General features: G+C 35.0%; 2 protein-coding genes across 6 annotated transcripts; one reads left to right on the forward strand and one right to left on the reverse strand.

Moving 5' to 3' along the window:
- Window positions 1–418: 418 nt before the first annotated feature.
- LOC104093555 (basic transcription factor 3-like) lies at window positions 419–2,859 on the forward strand. The gene is made up of 6 exons (XM_009599316.4): window positions 419–556; window positions 1,450–1,517; window positions 1,786–1,934; window positions 2,013–2,069; window positions 2,378–2,416; window positions 2,524–2,859. Exons 2-6 carry the CDS (start codon window positions 1,450–1,452, stop codon window positions 2,700–2,702), a joined length of 492 nt encoding a protein of 163 aa, XP_009597611.1. The 5' UTR covers window positions 419–556; the 3' UTR covers window positions 2,703–2,859.
- A 1,241-nt stretch (window positions 2,860–4,100) lies between these two features.
- LOC104093554 (pathogenesis-related homeodomain protein) lies at window positions 4,101–12,291 on the reverse strand. Of its 5 annotated transcripts, none has more exons than XM_009599315.3 (12): window positions 12,000–12,290; window positions 11,014–11,087; window positions 10,255–10,734; window positions 7,896–8,061; window positions 7,500–7,623; window positions 7,287–7,399; window positions 6,822–7,181; window positions 6,498–6,734; window positions 6,315–6,404; window positions 5,939–5,989; window positions 5,377–5,613; window positions 4,101–4,683 (listed from the first exon to the last, which is right to left on the reverse strand). In XM_009599315.3, the coding sequence occupies exons 3-12, from the start codon at window positions 10,704–10,706 to the stop codon at window positions 4,411–4,413; spliced, it is 2,103 nt and encodes a 700-aa protein (XP_009597610.1). In that variant the 5' UTR covers window positions 10,707–10,734; window positions 11,014–11,087; window positions 12,000–12,290; the 3' UTR covers window positions 4,101–4,410. The 5 variants fall into 5 exon arrangements, with proteins under 5 accessions (XP_009597610.1, XP_009597605.1, XP_009597608.1 ...); XM_009599310.3 differs by having other exon boundaries at window positions 5,377–5,616; XM_009599313.3 differs by having other exon boundaries at window positions 5,377–5,616; window positions 11,014–11,090.
- Window positions 12,292–17,021: the final 4,730 nt, after the last annotated feature.

A 17,021-nucleotide genomic window follows, 5' to 3' on the forward strand; every position in this document is an offset into this window, starting at 1 on the left:
CATCTACTTTCTTTGCTAGTACTCTCTTTGTCTTACTTTATATGGCAATAATTGTTTAGGGTCAAATTATTTATTTTTTGGTGTAAATTTGAATCTAAAATCTCTTAACTTGTTGCAATGAAAGTTTATATATATATATATATAGAGAGAGAGAGAGACTTAAAAATTACATAAAAATATACTATAAATTATAATAATTAATAATTTAAAATATTTATAAAATATATAAATGGCATGGTGAAAAAACTATTTTATCTCCAAATAATAAACTTTATCACATGAAGAGTATCATTTTCCCTTAATTTCTCTTATTTCTCTCACCATCAAAGCATAGAATATGTTTGGAAAGTAGCAAAAACAAAAAGGGAAAATGAGAGAGCAGGATATAAACGTCTTTTAAGAAGAAAAGGGCAAAAAGGGAAATCCAGGAATTGTACGCATTATATAGCACGATAAAACTTTATCGGCAACCAAGCAAACCCTCCATCTGTCTTTCATTTTACAGCCCTTTGCTTCTCCCTTCCACTGCGGCTAGGGTTTTAGCTAACTCTTCAAGGTTAGCTCTCTGTACCCCTACCACCCCAACCCACCCCACCCCACCACCCTACTAATCTCTGTAATGGGTCTCCAATTTTATGCTTTTCTTGAATTATTCTTGCTTGTATGTATCTTTATTGCACATATCTCTAATTCTGTGTTAGTATAGTTTTTAATGGGATGATATTATTGAAGAATAGCTTGTGTTTATTTGGTTTGGATGAATCTGTTCTATTGATTGGGTTAGGGTTTATGTTTATTGGATCTTAGTCTGTTGAAAAAGTTGCAACCTTTACCCGGTACCTGTGCTGGGTAGTAGTTACCCGTGGAATTAGTCGAGTTGCATATAAGCTGGCCCGGACACCACAATTATAAAAGAAAAGTTGCAAACTTTATGGAACTTAGACTGTTTTCTCCTATATTAAAAGTGTGTGTATATGGTACAATAAGGACAATGCAGTTTAATTGTAAAGTGAATTTGGTCATTATTTCGTGAATTTGTAAATAAAATTTACATGTTCTTTAACTATATTAAAGGATTATTGGTGACAAATATTATGGTTAAAAATATTCATAACATAGTTTAGCTATAGTTGAGGAAACTGGTGTTTACCTCTAAATAATGAGAGTATTGTTCTTGGGGGTAATAATATACTTAAGATGTTATCTAGTCTTGCTTTTGTTAAGTTGGTACCTACTGTTAGCTCTAATATGTATGCACTCGTGTTTCAGACTCCTAGAATCTTTTCTTTTAGTTTGAACTTTGTGGCTGTTGTTTAGTATAGTTTATACCTGGAGATTGTTACGGATATACTGTGCCTAATGAAATAGAATGCAATGGTCATGCAAGTTTTTTTTATACATTATTTTGTTTGCTGAGAAATATTGATTTTTGGTGATTTTCTTGGACAGATGAATGTAGAAAAGCTGCGTAAGATGGCCGGTTCGGTCAGAACCGGTGGAAAGGGTACCATGAGAAGGTCTGTTTATTTTTCTGTAGCTGTTGCGACTAGTTGACTACACCACATGGGAATGTGTAGTGTACTGTATTGAAAAAGAATGTATGTCTTGTTGCAAACTTAAAAGATATAGGTTATGCAGTTTTATTAAGGGTCAGAACTTAAGTGAAGAAAGGAGAAAAAAGGAACACCTTGTCAAGGAAAAAAGGGAAACAAGAGGAGAATGATTAGGTATCTCTTTGTGTCTTGTCATATTTTAAATAGTGCTGAATTAGTGCTTCTTCTGCAGAAAGAAGAAGGCCGTTCACAAGACGACTACAACCGATGACAAAAGACTACAGAGCACATTGAAAAGAATAGGTGTCAATGCCATTCCTGCTATTGAAGAAGTCAACATTTTCAAGGAGGATGTTGTTATCCAATTCATTAACCCCAAAGGTAACAAATACATTTATATTTCACTTAGTTTAGTCATTTGCCATTATAATAACCTTTTTTTTTCTGAATTCTTTTCAGTTCAAGCATCTATTGCTGCAAACACATGGGTCGTTAGTGGTTCCCCTCAGACAAAGAGTATGTGTTCTACCCTTTCCTCATGCTTTGGTTTTACTTGGTAGCTGCTACATTGTGAATTAAACCACAGCTTACCTCTATGAACTATGTCCAAAAGAAAAAAATAGCATTTTCTTCTGTTGGTTTTCAGATGTAAGAAGGGTCCTTGATTGTTTGAGGATATGCGCTTCCTTACTGTTTACTTCGTTTTGCTTGACGTTTTGATCACATATTAGTATTGAAACTCTTGGAATTTGTGATAATTCGCTCATTCTTGTTTCCTGTATGATGCACGACAATTTCTAAGCTATATTTCTTTTTTCTTGCAGAATTGCAGGATATCCTTCCTCAAATTATTCACCAATTGGGTATGTGGTCATTATTTTGCCTACAGTAGTTTAGACATGACCAATGTTTTTGAACAACTAAACATATATGTATATATTGATTGTTCAAAAATTTACAAATTTTTCAGGTCCTGATAATTTGGAGAATTTGAAGAAGTTGGCTGAGCAGTTCCAGAAGCAGGGTGCTGCTGCAGGTACAGGTGAGGCTGCAGGTGCAGCCGCAGCACAAGAAGATGATGATGAAGTACCAGATCTCGTGGCTGGTGAAACTTTTGAAGGTGCTGCCGAGGAGGGTCACACTTCTTGAAGTTTTTGTTAAATTTTGTGGCATCCCCTACTTTCTAATGTTTTGTTGTCAGTTTTACCTTTTAGCTTTTGAGTGTTCTATTTGATGTCTATTTGTGACAACATCTCAAAAGAATTCCTTAAATGCTTTTACTAGTAAAGCTACTTTGCCCTTCAAAGCCTACTCTTCTATGTTAGGATAGTATGTGTTGATCTGTACTATCTATTCTTTACTGGCCTCTCGAGCCATCGGGTGATAATTGTGGGGAGAACTTATTTTTCTTCTCGTTTTAAAAGGCCAATGCTAATTGTGTCTGGATTTCATTGCTGTGCTTAGTAACTCAGAAGTTAAGTAGTTATAGTTCTCAGATTGCTAGGACAGCTCTCTCAACCGACGACTTCGTTTGATGTACAAATACGTATGTATGTGTTGTTCAATTGTTGACAACGGCAAAACTAAATTTTATCAATCTTGTTAAATTATTTATAAGTTTTGCTGAATGAGCAAATCTTGCCTGTGTTGTTCATATGTTTTCACTCAACGTTTGTCATCAATTCAAGAGCAGAGGCATGAAGGGTGGACGATGCAGACTTCACTCACAACATCAAAATAAATGGAGTAATGTTCCAATTTGTCATCGATTCAAGTGGTTAGTTAGAAAATAGTTTTCTCACTCACAGTGAATCATTCTTTCATATCAAACTTCTCTAGCAACTAGCAAGCCAGAAAGAAGAATAGCCTCTCTTTTAGAGTACACATCTATCTACATTAACAATGACAATCACAAATCAAGAGCTGGTACCCAATAACTCATCCACTACTCTGCTGAGAATTGATATACACCTGAGAAGCAATGTGTTTCCAAAAAGAGCAACAAGTAACAACACAGTAACTGCGTGCTGTCATAAGATATTGGTGTCCGTGTAACTAGAAAACAAGTAGAACGAAATATGCCTCCGATGTCCGGCTACTAAGCGTTTTGCTTTAGGGTGTGGCCTAGCGGTCTAAGCATTAATAAGGTGGCCTAGCAGTCAATGAAATGAAATGAAAGTTACGAAAAATGACGGTCCAAATACAAGCAAGGTAAAAAGCCAATCAGGTTATAAACCAAAGTGGATAGGAGTTACCTATATATGCGAATAGTGAGAGGTAGTTGGATGATAATTATGAAAAATCAGGGTTAAGACAGGCAGGGTAGCCTAATGAAATAGTCGATGAGCGTGCAAATGAGTCTGTGCATCATCATTTATCAAAAGGAAAATGCCTATTATACATTTTCTTTCAGAGAAGTATCGCATAACTAAGTTCTAATGCAATCAAAAAGTAAGACAGAATTGTAAAAGTCAATAAGCCAGAACTCCAAAGTAGAGAACAAAATATATTGCAAAACAAACAAGCATGCACCATTGCGCACTTGCATCCGAGACAACACATCACATTCAAAATTTAATATTGCAGGAAACATTATGTGAAACTTCTCTCAAGATCCTCATGCCACATTTTGAAGGTTAAGCACCGAAAAATAAATGCCCCGGTTACCTATTCATGTAACTGGAACTGATCTACTAAAAAAAGTTACCATCTTGTACACTATTTAATCGTAAGTCCAACGAAAAATTGAGAACTGTACATGTATATGCTAAAAAGAAGAATTATGCTTCTATATTTGCCTGGAACAACCTCCTTGTTTGTCATTTGTTGATTTGTCAAAAGAAAAGGATGTGAAAAATCACCTTTTCTCCTGTAATTCTGCAACAGGTACAAAGATAACCGAAGATTCATCTACACGAGAAGCATCTGCTCTTCTAAATCTGCAATTTGGAAGCCTTAGTAAAACATCATGTAGTCTCGCTATTTTGTTCTTGATTCCGCAAAGCTTCTGCATCTCAGCTTCAGCTTCTTGGATTCTTTCCCTTTCCTTGGAATTGAGTTTTCTCCTTTCCTTTTTTGCTCTCTCTCTCAGTAGTTTCAAGCTCACATCATCGCCAAATTCTACAGTTGTCTGCTTGGAACAGAAAATTCTTAGAACACAAATATAACGTACCTCGGCCTTTCAAATAGACTTCTCAAGTGAGAAATGACTAAAACAGGAAATAAATCTTTTTTTCAACTAGAGTGAACATTGAACAATAACTAAGAAAGGAATACGGGAAATGCTACTTGTATAAAATTCTCAGCGAAAACTGAACTAACTTCTAAAGTTTGAATTTTGAAATAGGAAATAGCAAGCAAATTGTGCTTGAAATAGCAATATAGCATGCATTGAGATAAAAATGGGAGGGCTTCCACGATTCCGTTCATAGATTGGTTGCCTATTTCTGCAGCTAAATTTGCATTCATTATTTTTTGAAAACCTGTAGTACATGTCACTTCAGTCTTGGTACAAGATCCTCTAACCGGCAAAAAATATCTTCTCACCCAGATGATAAGCTATTTTCTTTTCCTTATACTTTTTTGCATTTTTTAATTTCCTTTTAATTATTCTTTTAAATAATTTTCTTTTTCTGATAGTTAAACCCACATGATAACTTTCACTAGAGAGAATATGATCCCGAGCTAAGAAACGAAGCGCAGGCAAAGAATATTTTCTTATACTTCAGAATAGAAATCAGTCATCCAATATACTATAGCATATATTTATTAATGTAGAAGAAGACCAAATAGAACTGCACATGGGTTCTCCGCTAAAACGTACCTCTAATTTGTCTATTGATGGTTTTACGGCTTTTTTGCCATGCTTTTTCTTGGAAGTACTGATCATCAAGTTGGCAGTTTCTTCATTAGGTGATCTCTCAAGGTTACATGCATGGGCTACATTTTCTTCTTCATCCCTTGACGAAATCTGATCTGCAGGTTTATCCTTTACAGTCTCAGATACACATCCTTCTGATGTTGTAGGACTAGTAACTTGGCACGGTTCTGCGCTCTCAACCTGCTGATACCCATGAATGTAAAAGGACTTCAGAACAGAAATATTCAGCTCTGGGCCAAATGTACTTCAGCCCCTGAAGTTTAGAGTTCATAAAGTAGCCCGTAAAAGAACAGAAAAGTAACTGATAAAATGATAATGCCAAAGGTAATGTAATGATCATCACAATCATGATAAAAGCAGAAATGGCAAGAAAAAAGATGGAGAAGGCTCTGAGAAACGTAAGGACTAAAATTGAAGTACGGATCATCAAGGAGAATCGGAAGAGGCTCTGGGTAACTTAAGGACTAAAATTGAAGGACACCTGTAACTTTAGCTCAATCCTTACCTTTCGAGCTTTAAGAGCCATATACCGTGCATTCTTGAACCATTTGTTAACCTAGAAATAGCATGAAAAAGACAAATAAGCAAACGGCAACAAAATATAAAGCTAATAGTTTAAAGTAGCTTCCACCAACCTATCCCTCAACAGACATCTCATCAGGCCTTAAGGTTTAGGCTTTCGAACATTCAATTTATACCCCGAACATGTAACGATATCAGTTGCTAGAGTAACACATTAAACTTCGTGGATTATTGACCAATTAAGTTGCCAATTTCTAACAGTTTTGACTTCAAACGTTAGCTTTAATAATAATGGAAGACTACAGTACTACAGGAATTAAACTTCCAGGTGTTTATCAACAAACTAATATTATCATTACCTTCTCCGATTCAAGTCCTAGCTGCTTGGAGAGGTTCTCCCTCATTTCTCTAGATGGAAGTTCATTCTCAGCAAATGCACGGCGAAGTTCCTGGTAAAGCTCACAAGTATTAAACGGTTAGAATAGTGTAAAAGATATTCTCTCTTTGATGTAACAGCGAATAATGCAAAGAAGCATATCTACCTCGACCGCATCAGGAGGAATCCTGAATATTGCTCTCTTGGCTGGTTTATCAAAAGACTCTTTTTCCTCATCATCCGCTCTTTTTTCAGGACAACTTTTCTCACTTTCTAAAAGGGTTATAAGGGTGCTTGCAGCATCTGATTCAGACTCCTTTCTTCTACGCTTTCTTTTACCTGGACCCCAATCTTCGTCTTCACTATTTTGCTCGATTGCAGGAGCATGCTTTCCAAACATTTCCTGTGCCACATAAGAGCATCATTGGTTTCTCGCTAACAGCATGCAATAGAAAGTCAAATAGCAGCTTATGGACACTAATGTACTCACATCATTTAATTTGATATAGTCAACAGCTTTTCTCTGTCGGGGCCCAGATAGAACTTCGAAGTCAGTCGTCTCCTCATAATCTAACCCAGCACTCTGTTCAGAAAGATAATCTTTTCCACTGCTTCCGTCTTCTGGCTTTCCTGTTAAGGCTAACAATTCATCCTCAAGTGATCCCAACATGCTTGCACTGCTTGCTTCACTGGAAGAACCACTCTCAAAGCTGTCAGTACTACTATGACTATAAGCAATTTTTTCGGGATCATAGTCATCATCTTCAGAGTCATCAGATGGCCAGTCTTGTTCTGCGCATAACAGGGATTCCCCACCTTCGGGCAGAAGAGCTTCTTCCTTAAAGATATCCTGTATTCATCGAATAGATACGTAATCATTAAATACTGATCAATAGATATTTCTTGGAGGGGTGAAAGATGATTTTATGAAGAGTACAACAATGTATTACTCAACCTCCCAATTACTATCCATAGCAAAGTGGGTGCCGATATGAGCATTTGTTGCGTCTATTATTTCCATCTTACATTTGCAAAATTTGCAAAACCAGCCTTCATCATCTGGCGGTACTGCAAGTTAAACAGAAGTTACAAATTTAGATGTAACACGCTGCTCTGCATAAGCAGTGGAAGAAAAGGGAGCAATAAAAACATATTCAAGCTAACTTACTATTTTCTGTTGATAGTGGAGGATCAAGGCACTTTTGATGGAAGGCGCAGTTGCATGTACCATCACAAAGTATGATGTCATTGTCAGGGAATGCCTCTTGCAATTTGCATTTGGCACAGATAATCTGAAAATAAAGCAGGAAAATCTGAACTCTGTATCCAAGTTTGATTATCTGTCTATTTATGCATTTTTTCCCCTATTTCAGCTTTGAAGCTGCTATTAGTTCGTAAGAGGGTAGGGAAAAAGGGAAGTTGTGCAAACAATAGAAGTATGCGCAAGCAAAAACATGAAATGAAGTGTAATAAACAGAAAAGAGAATCAGCCACTCATGGTACTGGGTGACACGCAAGGGTTAATTAACAGTCAAAGACAAAAGTATTGTGAAAGGATGCTTACATGTTCATGATGGACAGATCCATCAGGAGCAATAGCAGAATCCTCTATCTGCCCAGGAGAGCTAAGCAAATCCAGACGGTGAACTATCTCCCTTATTCCAAGCTTGCAATTTAATATCTGTTTCTTCGCTCTTTGTAGTTCTCTTTCTGGCCTAATTTTTTCTCGGCTGAATGAAAAAACGAAAGTTGTCACTTGTCAAATGAGCTGCTCACTTGAAAGCAACAAGTTATACTAGCATTTACATATTGAATATGTCTAAAGAGGATACTGAGTGTAATTGATCCTTTCCTTCTGCTGATTCTACTGTCAGAGGTTTAATTTTGGGGTAGTCACTCATGGAGTCAACCGTATTCGGATTGCAGGTCAGAAAATGAGGGGCATGGAAATTGTTACCCTAGTTTAAGACATAAATACATCTTCTGGACTGGAAAAAAAATTGTATCGTGTTTTCTCTTGTCATATACGAAGTCATCGCTGATGCTCAGATCCATACTAGTGTTTTAGATCTTTACTATTTTTAATTTATAATGGTGGTGTCCGATCCAACTTGTGCACAGCATCGTCTACTATTATAAGTAATCAATTTAATATTCCCTCATTGTTCCAATCTCATATTTGATGCATATCGTCTCTTATTTCTCAAACCACATGACGGATCTTACTCACTATTTTCCATTTTCGATTGAACTTACTATTTTTCAGCATCAATATCATCAATAGCAATGAATGATCAAAAATAAAGAAAAATCATATACAATGTTCAAGACCCATTTGGCCTTGGATGGAAATCCAAATAGATCTCTCTATCTCTCTCACTCTCTCTCTCTATCTCTCTATCTCTCTCTCTCTCTCTCTCTCTCTCTCTCTCTATATATATATATATATATATATATATACACACACACACACACACACACACATACCATAAATAGAGTGCGAGAGAGAAGAGCTACATGTGGTTTGGGTAGATGACTGACGCAGTAGAGAAGATTAGAAATAATTACGTCTGTCAAAGGTGCTAGTAACACACATAAAGGCTAACTTCAGAGAAAGTAGCACGATATGGTTAGGCCATGTCATACGCAGACCTCTAAAATGCACAAGCTAAGAGATGCGACACTATAATGATTGAAATAGCTGAAAAAGTTACGAGATAGACCTAAAACTACTTGAGGAAAATTGCCTAAAAAACCTACAATCTCTTGAAACCTATCCAAACTTGGTGAATAACAGAACACAATGGAAGCAAAGAATTTATTAAGGAGATACCAACTAGTCAGGCTTCTGTTGTTGAAACACTTACATTTGTCTTCTAATATCTTGCAACTCAAAACTCGAACAGGATAATCTTTCCCACTATTTGAACTAACTATACATTAGTATCTAAAATAGAAGGTCGATCCAATTTCTTTTCCAGTTTAATATCAAAATGGTACATCTTTTCAACTCGCAATGTTAAAAACCATAAAAAGTTGAACCAATGTATTCCATTTGAAGCAGAGCAAACTACATGAGATATTATGAACAACATGGAGTCCCTCATTAACAATGAGCTGAAATTTTCTTTCTGTTAAACCTCTTACTAGAAGCAGTCTTCCCAATACCACACTCTAACTTAAAGAGCAGACAGTGATATTTGCATAATAACTTTATACCCTTCAGTATATCAGTTAGTCAACCGCTTGAAGCAACTGCCCAGCACCATTAAGATTTAACAGTAAAGGAATGTTGCATGTCTTTAGCGTCAAGGGCTCTAGGCTCGACAATGTTCACTCTTCCATCTTCAGCTGGTCTATTCTGCACTCCCCTAGCAGCATTCGTCCGTCTGAACATTGTAATGAGAAAAATGTCCCACTCCTCCACATTCATAACAGTTACCAGATCCCCTCTGCTGAGCCTTTTCTTATCTCCTCTGCAGCAAGCTCTGCTGGCCTCGCGCTCTAAACTGATGGCGTCTCGACGTTCTCCTAGCGCTCTCCCCCTTTAAGAAGTATGTAAAAAGGCTCACGTTTTTTGGCTTCCTATAAACCCCTCCTAGGTTACAAGTTCCTTTATTTCTCATTCTTTTAGAGCACAAGACAAGTTTCAAGAAATTACCTAGAAAGGCTTATTAGATTAGAGCATTCAACTAAAAGCTTAAAGCAAACGGTTGAAACTTTTTAGTTAATGGTTAACGAGGAAACAAGTCCATCAAACATGCATATTTATCACACCTACGACCATGCGGACACAAACATTTTACTTGTGCCATTTGTTTCTTCAGTTTCTTACCATTTGAGGACCAAAACAGTTAAGATACTCAGTATAGAGTCTCTAGGCAAGTAAATCCGTCTGTAGATAAGAGGGATAAGGTACGCACCTCTGACCTTTCCAGCCTTCTGCAGAATAAGCATCAATAAGGTTCTGCTCTAGCTTCATCTTAATCAAGAGGTATCTCGTCCTCCTTTGTAAACGTGAAACATCATCGGGATCTGCATTATGTTTTCTCTTTTTCCTTCTCCTTTTCTTTAACTTCTCAGACCCGGTATCCAGGTTTTCATGTTTTAAGTTGTCTTTTGAGTTGCATGCTTGAAGCTTTTTTCCTTGACAGCTCAATTTAGACTGCTTCTTTGATGATTTAGCTTTTTGCGGAATTTCCGTTCTCTTACCTTCACCAGCAACTGTTCTCTTTGATGAAGATGCACGAGCAGCCCTCCCGTGAGATTTTGATTTCAGCTTTGATCTCTTTTTGTCCAATCTTCTCAACGCATCTTTTACTTGTGACAAGTTTGCAACCGTTTTGTGCATATCTTTATTTGTTTTCCCAGCCATAGTAGTTTGTTGCTTGACATGAAAAGTCCTGCATGGACAAGAGAAATCAGTGATCAATGACCTCTAAGACAACGCGACAAGGCAGTATGAGGGAAGGTCATTTTTTACGATACATGTGTAAATGTCAAAAAATTTATCAAGCCAAGAATAGGAAAATTGTAAGTCTAGTTCCACTGTTAGTTGATAGTTGATACATAACACAACAGATTATTCAGAGAAAAGAAGAAGAGAAAAAAGAAAAAAAGAAAGAAAAACTGCTTAGTAACTCTTAGTTAACCGAGAAGCATGAGTGCAGTATACGGTATACCTATCAATTAGGAGACTAAGTCCACAAATCTGAAGAGCCTTAAATGTGGATGTTCATCTCCATGAGAATCTTTTCTGCTACAGGCAAGAAATTTCATCTACATTAAAATTGTCAACTTTCCTCGACTGAAGCTGTCAATGAAGCATGATAAAGAATAAACAAGACATCTGAGCAAATACCAATATTTACACAGAGTTATCTCTACGATCAAAACACTGAGAAGTATCAACACCCAGCTAATAAAGAAGAGTGAATTACGCTTATTGAAATATCTAAGAAAAGAAACAACCTTATTGAAAACAAATAGATACTTACTATTAAAGTAAAACTAGTTTACTCTTGGATCAGATTGGGTTTTGAGACATCAGTGAACTGTACTGAAAGTTATCAGACAATGTAACATGCCAATGGATAATGACTGTTCGACAATGGACTTGTGTTTTTCTAATTATTTTCCTCTGATATACAATTTCAATTGATTAATTGGGAAAAAAGTTGAAATGGGGTATTGGCTCATCAAATACAAATCATCAATCTAATAAATCAAACTCTCAATTAAGATCCAATCTTTCTTTTACTCTTCCCCAAAATAAACCCCAATTCAAGTCACTCTATGCACAACCAGTAAAGCTCAATGTATTCAAGAAACACAAAAAAACTTACAACATTAATTCATGTATCACTTAGTCTAAAAAGTGAAAACTTTACAAATACCCATAAAATAATTAACCAAGAATTCTCAAAGAAACCAATAAACACACACATTTACACAGCAAAAAGTCCAAATTTCAACTCATGATCAACCAGCTGCCAACCCCAACTAGGCACTACTCAGTACATTCAAGAAAACACAAAAGACTCAAAACTTTATCAAGAATTCTCAAATAAACCAACAAAAAATCACATATAAACAGCAAAAGATTCAAACTTTACATAATTAATCAAATGGGTATTCTTAAAAAGGAGGAGAAACCAAATGGGTTTACCTTATAATGGAGGAAAGGAAAGATCTTGAGAGTAGCAGAGTTCATCAAACGGTTAAGTATCTCACTAGTCTTTTTGAATGCACAATTCTACCTTCTTGCTCTTGGGAATTTGGATTAAGGAAGTACTTATTACTTTAGTGCTTCTAATTACTCAATCATAATGAATAATGGGAATAACAATACATGATTTATTGTTCATATATAGTACTACTTAATAATCTTCAGTAACTTGATATGCCTACCGTTTCTGTTTGTTTCTTTTCTTTAATCGCTTCTAAGTATTGATGAGTTTCTTGTTTGGTTTTGGTATTTTTTTAGCATTACTATATCTAGTTATATTAAATTCATGGACATTTGAGAATGATTTTTTTTGTAGCGGAGAGTGTTTTTCTTTTAACGATCTCATATAAATTTGAATCTCGATCAAATTAAAAAAATATCATATAAATTTAAATTAAGCGACTAATACAAATACTAAACACCAAGCAGAAAATAAAATAATTAAGTTTCTTGTCACAATTTATTAGATTATACTATGATAATATTATGACTTACGAAGTGTAATTCATACTTGCTTATGAGTTTGTCCTGAATTGCCTTCTAAGCGTCGATAAGTAGATAAGTAGGGGGTGTACTTAGTACGAATTAATCAGTTTTTACTTAAAAAGGACTAAAATAATATGACAATTATTTTCTCAATTTTTGCACGTATTTTTTATTTTTTATTTTTTTTGTGATCACACACACAGACTCACATATCATATATTTAAAAGTTTTACTGTAATAATTTATATTGAAAATAGAAAATAAAAGATTAATAAGGTGTACTGCAAATATCTTTTAAATAGAATGCCACGAAACTATATTATAATGTAGGGTAAGGAAATGTATTAACAGGAGCACATCGCTAGAATGATGCTTGTATACTTATATTATAAACTAAATTCAGTTACATAGACTATAAATCAAGATGAGTAAAAATATAAAATAAAGACCGTACACTACTAAAATTGCACAAATATCAAATATAAGATCATTTTGGTTCCTACTCTACATATTGGCAAGACGAATTATAAGAAGCAACGAACAACTATTATTAATACAAAATCATTTTGGAATCCTCTATAACAGTCTATGAAAATACTATTCATATTTTTCCTCAAAAAAATAATAATTGTAAACTAGCACAAATAATGACCATATATGAAGTATTCCAAAATTATAAACACGTAAAATGTTTATTCTCAAGCTATCATTCAAGATAGATAAATCTATTAAGAAATAATAATTAGAGCTTACAAAAGAAGAACCTAAATGCAAGTGAACCGATGTTTCTTTCTTTTGTTATTACAAAATAATAAGAGCTAAAGAGATGGAGGAAGGAAGCGAAAATGAAAAATTATACTTATAAAATCTAGTTGAACAAAACTGTAAAACTTTTCTACCAAAAATATTTTATTGGTTTTCTTTCTTAAGTAATCAATTTCATTTTTCTTCAAGTTTTTATTTCCTATTAAGCAATCAAATTTTCTTTAATTTTTACTATTTAATAATTGCGTGTATAATTTTAATAAACTTTGTACACATTAATAGGGTTACAAAACACGAATCGTATGCCCAGAAACTAAGTTAATTTAAAAGTAGGGCCATCTTGCAAAAAGTACATTCAGCCACAAACATCTAAGATATAATTATCTTGGACCATGAAGAAGAATAGAAAGAAAAAAAAGCAAAAGGAAATTTGAAATCATCTAACGAAAAGTATATTTTCAACAAATCTTTGTAATACAATCAAACATAAAATTACTTTGTGATACATGAATCATAAGTTAAAATGACAATTAATTATAAATAAACAATTTGGATCACTCTTCTCGATCCGTAGGAGCCATAACATGAAATCTATAACTTAGTGTTTCCCATGACTTTCTTGATGCTTTTTATGTTCAAGGTGATGAAGTTCTTCAGGGAGCGCGACCAAATAAGAGAAGGCCATGCCACCAAAACAAACATGATAAACGGGTTCAACTGAACTCGTTATAATATATCTCGAATGATAATTGTCTAAGCCTTTGGCTATAAATCTTCTCACATACGAGATCATTATGACTTTTTAGTCTTCAAATAGGAATAGAAGCCAAAATAATAAGAGGGTCTTGTAATGAATACGAAAGAAAGAATGAATCACGAAAGGAAAACAATGTAGAAGTATTAGAAATGGAGCTGGGGAAGATTTTAAAATGGAAAAACACATAAGAAGTTGGGTTGCTATATACTGTGCCTTTTAACCAGCGACGTGTGCCAATGTGATCCTTAAGTTGAGGATAATATGAGGTTCTTTAATTCTAGACCAGTTACCCCTTTTCCGTATGTGCGAGGAATTGAGTTTTTTTTTTTTTTTAATCGCCTCTCGATCCAATCTATCTTCCCTGGCCTCTCCAACACACTCTTGATACGAAAGCTATCGTCATAGAGAAGAGATCGAAAGTCTGGATCTCCTCGATCACCCTCCCTTGAACCTGAACTGGTCGATAGAGATGAACCCGCACCACATTTTTTCGAATCGAAACCCCCAACTAGATATGGAATTCCAAAACCTAAACAACTCAGTTGAGAGCTCCGTGATTAGTTCAAGGGAAGATCAACCAATTGTGGGAGGGGGGGGGGGGGAGGGTTCACTCGTGTTTCAGTACTCGGATTGTGGTCCGACTAAAATTTAAATTTGTGTCAGGTAGTATCACATGGAAAGTAAAGTGCTCCCTAGAAAAGGTGAATCCATATGCATGTCATGAACCCGAGACCTTTGATTAAGATGAATGAGTACTTATCACTTTACCACAACTCTTGTTGGTAACAAGGGCAGAGCTAGAGTGCGAAGAGCAGGTTCGGCCGAACCCAGTTGCTTTGGTTCAAATCTTGTATTTGTCTTAAAAAAATTTATTGCATAAATTATTAATTTAGATTTTAGTAACTTAAGGCAATTAAAATTCTGAACCCATAAGCTTGAAATCCTAGCTCCGTGTCTGATTAGTAAAATGGTGGAAGCGGGAGAGAGACGGAGAGTTATAAGATTGATTTTGTGGTAAAATTTTATAAGTTGTGAAAAATGCGATCCAAATTAAAGTGAAAATAATTGTTCAATTTTTCAAAGGACTATGAAGGACGTTTTCGAGCACTTATAATTCAGAGAAGATTGTCTATGTTATAAAATAAAAACTGTAAAGTAAATAAACTGAAGAAAAGTATAGAGAGATTGATATATTATTCAAATTTTAAACTTATATACATAATGAACTGAAAACTCCACTATTTATAGAAGAAAGGAAGCAACTGCGAGGCTTTTCAGGAAGCAACTGCAAGGTTTTTCTTTAGCTGCTTGTAAGCTGTCTGCATGAGCTGCTTGCAACATGCATGTTTAATAAGAAGCTGTTGCAAATCATTTCATTGAACTGCTTGCAACCTGCCTGCATCAACTGCTTGTAGATAAACTTCAACATAGTACTAAATGGATAATCTTCTTCAGGAAGATTGTCTATAGCGGAGTAATAAATGAACATCTACAATATAATTATTTTCATAACACTCCCCCTTGGATGTTCATTAAAAGATATTATGCCTCGTTAAAACCTTACTAGGAAAAACCCAGTGAGAAAATTCCTAGTGAAGAAAAAAGAGTACACATATTTAGTAATACACATTTCTAGTTGCCTGATTAAAAACCTTATAAGGAAAACCCTGTGGGAAAAAAAATCTTAGTAAGGAAAAAAGAGTACATCGCGTATTTTACTCCCTCTAATGAAAATCTTGTTTCAAATATTTGAGTCTCTGCATTCCAATCTTGTATACCATCTTCTCAAAAGTTGAAGTTGGCAAAGATTTAGTGAATAAATCTGCCGGATTGTCACTTGAACGGATTTATTGCACATCAATGTCACCATTTTTCTGAAGATCGTGTGTGTAGAATAATTTTGGTGAAATGTGCTTCGTTCTATCTCCTTTTATAAATCCTCCATTCAATTGGGCTATGCATGTAGCATTGTCTTCGTATAAAATTGTGGGTCTTTTCTCACATTCCAAACCATATTTTTCTCGAATAAAATAAATTATTGATCTCAACCATACGCACTCCCTACTTGCTTCATGAATAGCTATTATTTCAGCATAATTTGAAGAAATAGCAACAATAGATTGCTTTTTGGAGCGCCATGATATGATAGTACCTCCACATGTAAACACGTACCAGGTTTGAGATCTAGCTTTATGAGGATCAAATAAATAACCTGCATCTGCATAACCAACAAAATCTACACTATCTTTGTTAGCATAAAACAAAACCATATCAAGAGTTCCCATTAAATATCGCAATATATGCTTAATCCCATTCCAATGTCTCAGTGTAGGAGAAGAACTATATCTTGCTAGTAAATCAACATAAAATACTATGCCAGGCATTGTAGCATTAGCAAGATACATTAGTGCACCAATTACACTAAGATAGGGTACTTCGGGACCAAGGAGTTCACCATCCTCTTCTGGAGGTCGGAACAAATCTTTATTCACTTCAAGTGATCGAACAACAATTGATGTACTCAATGGGTGTGCTTTGTCCATGTAAAAGCGTTTTAAGACCCTTTCTGTATAAGCAGATTGATGGATAAAGATCCTGTCTGTTAAATGTTCAATTTGCAGACCAAGACAAAGTTTTGTCTTTTCAAGATCTTTCATCTCAAATTATTTCTTAAGATATTCAATTGCCTTTTGGAGCTCTTCTGGAGTTCCAACAAGATTTATGTCATCAACATAAACAACAAGTATAACAAATTCTGAAGCCATTTTCTTTATAAAAAAATATGGACAAATAACATCATTTATGTAAATATATTTCAGCAAATATTCACTGAGGCGATTATACCACGTGCGCCTAGATTGCTTTAAACCGTACAAAGATTTTTATAATCTGATTGAGTACATTTCCCGAGATTTTGAATATGCTTCAGGCATTTTAAATCCTTCAGGGATTTT

Source organism: Nicotiana tomentosiformis, chromosome 11 (assembly GCF_000390325.3).
Source record: "Nicotiana tomentosiformis chromosome 11, ASM39032v3, whole genome shotgun sequence".
Lineage (NCBI taxonomy): Eukaryota > Viridiplantae > Streptophyta > Magnoliopsida > Solanales > Solanaceae > Nicotiana > Nicotiana tomentosiformis.

Excerpts from the sequence above, each read along its gene's own strand:
- LOC104093555 (XM_009599316.4), top strand. The coding sequence starts at position 1,450 with ATGAATGTAGAAAAGCTGCGTAAGATGGCCGGTTCGGTCAGAACCGGT. Across the intron at positions 1,935-2,012 it reads CCAATTCATTAACCCCAAAG|TTCAAGCATCTATTGCTGCA; the intron begins GTAACAAATACA and ends AATTCTTTTCAG. Across the intron at positions 2,070-2,377 it reads TGGTTCCCCTCAGACAAAGA|AATTGCAGGATATCCTTCCT; the intron begins GTATGTGTTCTA and ends TTTTTCTTGCAG.
- LOC104093554 (XM_009599314.4), bottom strand. The coding sequence starts at position 10,706 with ATGGCTGGGAAAACAAATAAAGATATGCACAAAACGGTTGCAAACTTG. Across the intron at positions 7,400-7,499 it reads TCCACTATCAACAGAAAATA|TACCGCCAGATGATGAAGGC; the intron begins GTAAGTTAGCTT and ends TTTAACTTGCAG. Across the intron at positions 4,684-5,376 it reads CATCAATAGACAAATTAGAG|ACAACTGTAGAATTTGGCGA; the intron begins GTACGTTTTAGC and ends TGTTCCAAGCAG.